The following is a 10708-nucleotide window of genomic DNA, read 5'->3' as shown; positions in this document are numbered from 1 at the left end:
CAGGAGTACTTCTGGGAGTTAAAAGCAGATTATGTGCTCTTCTTCCTCCCCCCCCCCGCAGAGATATCCAGTTACAAATGTGCCTGGAGTGCTGAAGATACCCAGAAAAAACAAAAACAACCCCCAAAAAACTAAAATATAGGAATATTTAAAACCATTCTCTAACAGACTTAGATTTGCTTTTCTGTATATTGTATGATAAAACACTGGCCTTAAAGGGTCAGCTGCTGCAGCGTGGCTTCTCAGGTGCAACTGGTACAGATCGCCTAAATCATTAAATTCTGTCCCCTGAAATTGCAGGTAATTGCTGAGTATGTGTTTAATCCAGAGAAAAAAAAACATAGTACACATACCTTGTATCACCACCCAGAAAACATAAGACTTGCATTGAAAGCCATAGATCTGCAGTTTTGCGGTGCTGCAGGATGAGCGCAGAAGAGATTGAGAGCATTGCCTAGGTGTCTTCAGTCGCTCCCTGATCGTTTTGGGATACGCGCTGGTCCCCACCGGACAGAAGAGGGAAAGCAAACAAAAGTAAAATCTCACAAGTAGTGCTAATTGTTTTGCAAAGTAGAACATCTTCAACTGGGGAAGGTGAAACTGTTTTCCTTGAAAAATGCAAAAACACTCATATATCATAGTATTGACATCCTAATCCAAATCACAGAGCAGGGATTTAAACCTGGGCAGGCTGCAAGCCAGACTTAAGACATCTGGTCTAGAAGAGAGTTTACAAGTTAAGACTGCTTTTGGGCTGCTCATCCTTTAGTGCCTAAGCTCAGTATCTTTCCTTTGCACATACAGTTCAAGTGAGTTTTTTCACAGAGATCTGGGCTTTTGAATTGGAACTGTCATACACTCTTGCTGACTATGCAAGAAAATAATTTAGTCAATGTACAGAAGGAGAAAGCGTGGGAAAGAGTGCTGTGTAGCTAATAAGAATACTGTGTAGCTGGGAAGTTTTAGCTGGGATTGTTTTCTCAAGTGTACATAAACCACTGGAGCTTTGTGCCATTTGCGATCACCTAACTTTCTGAACATACAGAGCCACTGAGGTGCTGACTCCACCACCTGGCTGATGCCATGTTTGGACTCTTAGCAAAAGCCTTAAAGCGAGGGTCTCAGATGAGCTGGAGACAGTCTTTCTCTAGCTAGGTCAGCTGTCACCCTTTTTGCTTTTTGCTCTCAGGCATTTCAGTTATGTTAAACAGCTGGCTCCCTCTATGCTTTTGAATGAGCTTGCCAACAGGCTGAGGATCCCACTAGATGGCAGGACAGTTAAGCCCTTGCTATTTCTACCCAGGCTATTTTTGGGCAAGTAACCCCAGCCCTGCTGGCCTGTGCGAGCTCCAGAGCACTGTGTGGACTCAGAGGAACCCACCTGCTCCACAGTGGGTCTGGGGTTCATGCTCCCCAAGCACAGCAAACATGGCCTGTGCCAAACTGATGGAGAAATCTGTGCAGAATTTTCTGACACTTCTTTTTATTCCTTTTCATGGGTTTTATCACACATAGAGCAGCAGCTGATACAACACAGCAATCCTAGCTAATTTGCTAAATCTTGCAATACTCTTCTTTCTGGGTGTGATACATGAAGGATATTTGGAATACACAATTGTAAAGTATGATTTAAACATCTTCTAGCCACAGTTGTGTTGTTTCTAACTAATGCACTGTGGTTATTACTTCGATTATCATCATATCTATTAGATGTGTCATAACTGTATGACTTCTCAATATATAGGAGTGGTGAAGAAGGATATATCATTCCCTGTCTCTGATGTCAGACAGTAGGTTATCATGACACAGCCGTGAATATTCTGGGGCAAAAACTGAAAATAATGAAACCATCAGATAGTAGTTTCATATATAATTCTTACATAGCAGTGACCAAATATTATTTAAATAAATGATCTCTATACAAACTATGGACCCCAGATGCTGAAATGGATGGTACATCTGTATATGGTACATGACCTGTCATTTATTAGCATACATTTATTACTAGCATCTGTGAAGTTAGTATAACGGTACCAATTTCTTTTAAAGTATGTTTCAAGATTTACTGGACTGTATGGTAAACATGAAGAACTTTCTGTCCACATAACCTTTTTTTCTGCTAGGCCCAATTTGGAAACATATTACGTATGTAAAAGGTGTGATTAATGACATTATTGCTCTGTTAGGACTTACAGGTGAAAGCTCCAAAAGAGTGGCCAGTATGGGTCAGACCATAGGTCCATATCTGCAAATATCATGTCTTACACAATACAAACATATGTGATGTTTCCAGAGTAATCTCCTTGCCTTCCAACATTTGTGCCCAGGGGCCTCCTGAGCTGGACCAGTTTTCTGTATATTTAGTAACACCCAAATTAAAAATAAATTTAGATACAACTCACACTATACTTAGTGTGAAATAAACTTTGTCTTCAATGGCATTTGCATCTGGCCCATAGATAGCAGTAATATCAATGATTTGGGTATCTCTTTTAAAATACACCACCATGCAAACTGCAAATGCTTTGCCACCCATTTCATCCAACACCTCTTTTTTAAGCTCAGCTTATGCAATTTTATACCAATATGATAGCATACAGCACAGATGGAGATAGTTATTTGAGGAATCATGATAAATAAGCTTCATTTTAAAAATTAATTTAATTACTCATCTTAATCTTTCTGAATTTGGACATGCTAATAATCAGTCCCTCACCCCAAAATCTAATTGCTCCTGTATTGCCTTTCAGAAAATAAACTGAACTTTCTTGATTTTTAACAACAAAAGACTTGCCTTAGCATGTTTACCTATCTATTATATGGATCTTCTGATGAAGGGCTGACCCAAAGAAAATTATCTTCTTAATGACATCAGAAGAAGTTTGAGGACAGTTTTCTGTATGTTCAAATTATTTTGTATGCACAAGGAAGTTACAGAGCTTTTCTTCCTGCTCTTCTTTTTGATATGCAGAGTGGCTGAGAAAGAATAAATTGCTTCACTAAGTTCTAAAATTTGAAGACAGCAAAGTTACCTGTTTTATTGGTACTAAAATAATTTTTTTTTTGCTCTACAGATGGCCAGAATAGTGTCATATGCTGATGAAAAAGATGCCACACTTGCTGGAATGGAAATTGGGATTAATGCATTATAATACCAGATTAGCCATAATGGGTGTTTGCTGCTGTAATTTATCAAGGTAATTAAGTATGTACCCAGTTTTAGACCCTGAGAAGACCTATCGACTTCAGCGAGACTAGTCTGCATTTCAAGTTAAGCATGTTTTTAAATATTCTGCTGATTCAGGGCCATAACTTTTGTTACTATGTGAATTAAGAGAATACACTATCATTAATTCTCTGTTACATGATCTAATGGGAGTCTGGTATATCCTGGATAATGGTAAAAACTGGATAAACTTGCTCAGTGGGAGACATGTACAGAAGAACGGAACTGGCTGTTTACAGGCTCAGCCAAAGTTCTGCAGGACTTGTTATCTATCTTCATCATATAACAAGAAAATAAACCAGAGCTGTCCCAAACTTTCACTGTGCTTAAACCAGTAACCCTGCCAAACCCCAGACTACTGGAGAGCATGGCATAGAGACCCCCAAACAGTTCTAAAGGAGCTAGCTAACTCCTGTCTGGCTGAGCCAAGAACAAGCCAGAACTAATAAATTCTTCTGGACCAAAGTTTATGCTGTGTAATGTCTTTCACACCAGCCAGTGTTTGTAGTTCTGGGTATACTGGCCAGAAATACACAGCTGACTCATAACTGGGAAGGCTCAATTCCTAGCCTTATGGTTAGGCTGAAATCCTAGCCATAAGCAGCTATTTATCTTCTGTATCTGAACCACAAAAGAACACTGTCATGCAGCCTCAGCTAATAATCTCTGCTAGATACAAACTGTCCATGCATATGGCAAAAAAAGGAGTATTTCTGCATCTGTAATTTGGTTATTCTGCAACCAAATAATACATGGGCAAATGAGAACTGACTGAAGCAATCATTTGCAATCCCAACATATAGATCAAATATGTTCATCCTGCTTTGAATTGAGTTGCATTTAAAACCTTCCTGTTTGTTTTTACTTCCTATGCGGCTTTCCCAATTTTCTCTTAAAATTCTTTCTGTGCAATTTTTTTCTCAAAGACACATTCATACTGCTCAAGTACAAAGTAAGTACGAATTTTGAAGAGTGTTGAGCACTCTGATTAAGGTTCTAAGCTCTAAGTCTGTGAACAGTTGACTCCATATATGTACAGCTGTGGAATTATTTTTATACACAGTTAAGTACATGAATAATTTGCTAAATCCAACTGGTTCACATGATTAGGATTTTAATAAAAAACAACTTCAAAGCATTTTAGGCTAGTCAAAATACTTGTTTAAACACCAATTCCTGTGACCCAAATTTCAGTGTCAATAGATTGTAAGAGAAGATTCTAAATATATCCAGTGCTGCAACTGTGAGAAAGAGGAGATTTCAATATAGGCCATGACCCAGAAGAGCACTTTAGCATATGTGCCACTTACAGCATATAAGGAATTCCGTTTCAGTAATATTCAACCACTATGTTTCCATGGGATTGTATTAACTGCTTAAATTTGAACAAGTTTACGTACCAAGGTGCAATAAAGGACTGACAATGGGACTGGAACCCACAACAAGAGTGTGTAGCACAGATACACTGAATCCCTCTCCACTGTGGTTTTCAACTCTGGTCCTGCTGTGTCAGTCAGTTCAGTCTCTCAGTCCTCCTAAGCCACCTGTTTTGTTCCAGTGAGGTAGGCTATTTGACCTTTTTAAACTTGAAAGTGACTCTGGGATGTTGCACTTGTTGAATAATGAAGATAAGAGGTGGGAATTGATGGTCTGTTCAGTTGGATGAAATCTATCCTTTACTGAACAGTCCACAAAAGACAGCCCATGAGTAAATGCATAGTATTAATGGTAGCTGTGCAGAGAGGCCTCTTACAAGCTCTCTGCCAGCTGTAAATACACAAGTTCTTTATAGATGGACTATAGGTAGGTTATGGAATGTACCTATCAGAGATGCTTCCTCCATCTGGCTACGATCCAGTGGAGAGACTGGATGGTCAAATGAAAGGACCCCACTGTCAATGTTGGTTAGGTTTCAGGAAGCTGCTGCCTCAGACTGCAGTAAAGGTGCAGGTCTGTACATGAATCTTAGGTCTCCTGCAACAAAGGGATGAATGTTGAGTATTTTCAGCAGCATGACCTCCATAACAAATCAAGGCCTTTAGTAGAGGTAAAAACTCTTTGTGTAAAAACATTTTTGTAAAAATCACAATGATTGAAACATCTTCATCATCAGCAAACAATAAACCAAAAACCAGGTGAAATATGAACTATGGGGTTTTGAGTCTTTTCTTGTCATAAAGGAGAGACACCAAAGATTCAACAGAAGGCAGAAAAGAAGATAGCTATTTATTTTCCACAGTGAGATTAAACAGTTTTAATCACTTACAAATATGGCTATTTTATTTTAGATATACATGAACAGCTACAATATTAAGCTTGAGAACAGAAATGACAGAAGCAGCAAGACTGCTGGGAGAACGGAGATAGTCTGCCATAATTGAATAAATGCAAGAAAGTTTAAAAACATACACTGGTGGATTAAGTAGTAATACAAAACCTTTTGGAATTAGAAGGAAGAGAGAAAAAAAAACTTTTTTTTTCTATTTCTGTCCCCTATCTATATGCCCCTAAAGAGAAAAAAAATCTCAGGAAATAAATTACAGATAGATGTCTTTAACCTAATACATACTTAATATCATCTTAAGGTTAAGAGTGAATATACATATGTGTTAGAGAGAAAGAAGTTATTTTGGAAAATTAAGAAATATAAATTTTATTTTGAAGCAGTCATTACTTGGTACATCTGCTAACTATACTCTTTGAAACTGCCAAAGAAGATTGGTTAGGATGAATACTACAACTATTAAAAAACCCAAAACAACAGATATGTTCTTTAGTTCTCATCTCATTTAGATTTGTAGAACATTGTTTTTGATGGACTACTGTAGAAAAAAAACATTCGTTCTGTGTTAATGTTATCTAGGTACAAGTGTGCTGCAAAATGTCTACGGTTGCTACCACACTTCAGAACTGATGACACAGGGAAACTCTAGAAAGTCTGTTGATGAGTTTCATTAATCCAGCAGTCCTTAGGTGTTAGGAATTACTGCTTTTTCCTCCTGAGTCTTGACTTTCCAGCGAGGCTTTGGCTGATGATACTTCTCCACCCTCTGCTCCTTCATCTAAAAAAGAGAGAATAAAATATATATAGCACACACATTCTCACAGGATTTTAATTGCAGCCAAATATTTGGGTTTACTGATCACTGCTGTTTGAATTGGCTCTTTATTACCTTTCTGATAGGAGCTTTAGAAGGATTAAACCAAAAGATAAAGAACTTGCACGGGCATCTTCCAAAAGCAATTTAATATTGGTGCTGATTTGCCTGCTCCTTGCACATACTAATCAATGTGCATTTGATTATAAGAATCAGATTGGAGATAACTTTTTATTATTATTATTTTTTCTGGGTCATTTCCAAAGTCACATTTCTCTGAGCATTGCTTCGTTTCAGGTAGATAACATTACAGCATGTGAAGATGCCAGTTATTATCTGACTGGCCTTCTTTGTCATGAAATGTCTAGGAGAATTCACCTTGCCTTCACAAGTTGAGGGGGCATTTTGTTCTTCTGATTTGGAAGTTCACTCTTCCATAGGTTGGACTGGAATGTTTACCAGAGTAGTAAGTGAAAGCACCCCGGCATGAGTGGTCCTCAGCTGAACAGAGTTCCACTCTGTCACTTTTGATACTGAAGTTCTCCCACTGAGAACTAATTTTGCCTGGTTTTCCTTACAAAGCATAATCGCTTTCACACTATCTTCAAGTCCCACATGGCATTACCAATGCTATCAAAACAGTCTGTATACCCAAGTATGACAGTCTGTGGCTTTTGGTGGCAAGGAGGGGTTTGCTCAGTGTACCCAGTTGTGCTGTCTTCTAGGTCTTACCCACCTTAATATTCATACTCTAAGGAGTACATTGTCAACAATTTTCCCTGGAGACTTGCCATAAAATACCATGGACAGACAAAAGAGTTATGTATGTCTCTACATACTACAGCAAATATATACCACTGCACACAATTCATCAGATAAAACTCAGCAATAATAGCTTTATGTTGCAAGCCTCCACAGAGGTTTGGAGCCTTCAGCATCCTTTGAAACTGGTGGAAATTAAGAGCTGAGTTATTTGACAGCCTTCAAAGTTAGGCAGAACTGCTCTTTTGGGGAAAGGGAGATAAAGCAATCTTCTCTATTAACTGGTTCTGTGTGGGGTTGCATGTCCAATATAAGTGGAGCCTTGCAGACAGGATAGAGGAAAACATAGTTTGTTAGAGGAAATGTAATCCCACACTTGATAGTACATACGGGTGCAACAGGTGCCAAGCTGCTGAGTGTATCAAGGTTTAGAAAGTTATAGTCGTTTAGAAAAAATCAGGCAACGAAAGGATTTACTGGCAGAACAGCCCCCTATAGTGGATTACCAAATGTGGGACACCAGTATAACCTCTTTGCTGCCAAACGCCTCTGTAATCTTCAGATCACCAGTGATACCAAAAAATGGTTCAGTGTGGCTCCACTATTGCATCCCACAGGATCACATTTGGAAAGTCTCAGGCCTTCAAAACTTAGGCATCAGCAGAGGCAGACAGGACACAGACGATCTTAATTTTGGATTTAGGCTCTGAGATAAATAGCTGGTGCCAGAATCTCTCCTGTACCTCACAATGAGAACATTAATTTGGTGTGACTTTTATAGTACACAGCAATTTATATCACACAGCTAAGATCTGTGTATATTCATAAAGAATATATGCAAAGTCTCTTTTATGCCAGACAAAAGATATTAGCACATCCTGTCCCTAGCCTTTCAATAGTACAGTGACATCTCAGCAAGAAAGGAAATGTATGATCCGATGAGCATTAGATAAGTCTGAACCAAGATGGAGAGAGTACTCCACATTATTTCCCAACAACCTTAACTAAATCTTTGAGAGTAGAAAAAAAATAAGGCATGCTTTATACGTTTATTTACGTTTCATTCTGCCTCCACTTTTCTCATTTATCCAACCTCCGACCTCTTTGGTCTGAGCCGGAAACAACTTTCTTTTCTTTTCTTTTTTTTTTTTTTTTTTTTTTTTAAAAACTTACCGTTACATCCATGAACAGGCAAAACAATTGCCTGTTAAAACCACAAATATTTCACAAACTGTTTCCCAGTCACAGTATTTGAATCTCCAAACTTTCTTTCCATTTTGTGGAATCTTGGTTGCTGTCTCACTGAAAGTTTAACTTACAGCAAAGTGGGACTATGATACCCATTTGATACTTGTGGAATACCCCATTCCCAACCGAAAAAGCACCTGAGCAGTGCCCAATAGTCTCAGTGGACTGACCTGTATCCTGTATTCACTTCCTATTATCACTACTGCGAATTGCTGATAACAGAAAGTGCTCCTTCCAGACATGCTCTGGTACAGCTATATGCCAGCGACAAAAGCAAAGGATAATTCCATGCTCTTAGTTGTTCTTCAAATCCAATGCTGCTCCTTGTATTTGTAAAAAAAAACATCAGTACATTTTGCTAAAACTGTTGTAGCTGTGTTTTATTTCTTCTTCATAATGCATTGAATGGGCACCAGGAGAGGAGGGTTATTCTGTCTGAAAGGCTAAGTACATATTTTATGTTGTGCTGTAACATTTCTTTTAACAAGACTTTCACTCTTTCATGTTTATTTTTATCTAGGGGGAAAAAAGATTGAAGACAGAAATTTTCCATGCATTAAAAACTATATTCTTTTCAACTAAACTTTCCAGAGGCAAAAATGAAACAAACATGAAGAACTTATCAATAGCTGTTTTATCTATTGTGCTTTGTTTAACATAGTTATGTGTGTCTCCCTCAAGGTTCACTGCTTTAAACAATACAAAGGTTAGTTATATGTAATACAGCAATGAATATTTCAGTGGGTTAGAGTGGTTAATTTAAGAGCTTTACTTCCACAGTCCTTGACACTAATAAAAATCTCAACTCCAGTCTACCTCCCCTTTTGGGAAGGGAAACAGTTCTCTCCTGCTGGAATCTGACCTTTGGTCACTGTGTACAAACTGTGCCAGGTGAAACAGCTATTTGGAAACATAATATTTGAAAATGAAAACATTAAATGTAAGCGATTCTCTATAATTTGGAATGGATTTTCAGTGCTCCAGTCACATGCAAAAGAATGAGCAAATCTGTAGGAATATACTTTTCAAGTTCCTAGGGAGAATCTCTCCTCAAAGCCAAGATGTTTGAACTAGGCTTCACTGCCTCTGGACTCACAGGGCTGAGCACTATCTTGCATGGACTCTGATACAACACCTGCTGTCCTTCCCACCTGTTCTCCCAGATTCCCACAGTCACCCTTACTACTGCTCTGCAGCCCCATACCTGAGCATATCTGGCCATCCATGTGGTCTTTCTTTGTATCTCCATCTCCCTCTCTCCTTCCTAAATCTTTGCCCTTTCCCTTGCAACAATATTGCCTCCCTCCAGCACCCATTCTGATTCTTATTTTCCTCTCTTTCTTAGGTTCAAGCCAGCAGGTGGTGAGTCAGTCCCTTCTCACTCCTCCTGGAAGTGCTATTTCTGCCTGCCCTCTTCCAGTAGCCAGCAGCCCTTTGATACGCCTGTGATGGCTTCGGGTTACAGAATCCCAGAGACATGAATATAAATGAAATGATGAAAGCAAGAAAGAACAACTTGTAATCTGAGTAACATGTAATCCTTCCCAACATTTATGGTGCTTTAGGAAGCTGTACTCAACGTCCTGTAATTGCTTCAAGTAACCGATCTGTAGCAGACCCACATATGAACAGGATATGCACCTTTGCAGCCTGGGAATCCCTCCTATAAACTACTTCCAGTTCGGATTCCCGGATCATCCATTCTGCCTCCCCCTGTGTTGCCCTCACATCATCACTGCTGTCAGAAGTGGGAAGACCAGTGGCAGTGCTATTTATCAGAGCAACAACAGTGACAGCACAAGAAGAAAAAGTTATTTCCAAATCAGAACCTAAAGTGGGGGTAACACATATGAAGGGTCAGCCTGTAATTCTCATTTCATAGGCATTAAAGACCAGATTTTCTTTTGATCCAGTTTGTTTGAGCAGTGGACAGAGTCATATCTAAAAATGCCCCTGAAAGTAAAAACTCAATGTAAAGCTAGTGTAGATTGGACCTAGGTTAATCACCACAACACTTTATCAAACTAACGGAAAGACCAGGGTATGGTGAAATAGGACACTGCTCTCAGCTGCCAATGTTGGAAGCCTAATAGCAGGTGTAAATCAGTGCAGCCCCTAGGCTACTCTTAATTTACATGTCTGGATTAGGATGACAGCTGTAATCAGATGAACAACATAGCTTGCTGTCTTGTGCTAAGTAATCTTAGTGCAGAAGAAGACTCTAATTCATAGTTAGAATGATGGTTTAACAAGCTGCCCAGCAGTGTAACACTGCTGTCTCCTGTTCAGTGGAACTGGAATTCAGTTCCCAATACCATTTCTCCAGCCTACTCGACAGTGAATCTGAGGGTGGATATGGCAGACTTAGTCTGGG

At 39.0% G+C, this 10708-nt stretch overlaps 1 protein-coding gene across 4 annotated transcripts in view; it reads right to left on the bottom strand.

Annotated features, from left to right (window-relative positions):
- Positions 1–5428: 5428 nt before the first annotated feature.
- The window catches only part of PKIB (cAMP-dependent protein kinase inhibitor beta), a 60675-nt gene continuing 55395 nt past the window's right edge, over positions 5429–10708 (bottom strand). For all 4 annotated transcript variants that reach the window (XM_026105149.2, XM_026105150.2, XM_064508934.1 and 1 more), the window contains one exon: positions 5429–6288. In XM_026105149.2, the coding sequence (XP_025960934.1) occupies positions 6203–6288 (86 nt within the window). In that variant the 3' untranslated portion in view covers positions 5429–6202. The remainder of the gene's footprint in view (positions 6289–10708) is intronic.

This window comes from Dromaius novaehollandiae, chromosome 3 (assembly GCF_036370855.1).
Source record: "Dromaius novaehollandiae isolate bDroNov1 chromosome 3, bDroNov1.hap1, whole genome shotgun sequence".
Lineage (NCBI taxonomy): Eukaryota > Metazoa > Chordata > Aves > Casuariiformes > Dromaiidae > Dromaius > Dromaius novaehollandiae.
The sequence above is the reverse complement of the archived record's forward strand: the minus strand, read 5'-3'. Positions and strand labels throughout refer to the sequence as shown.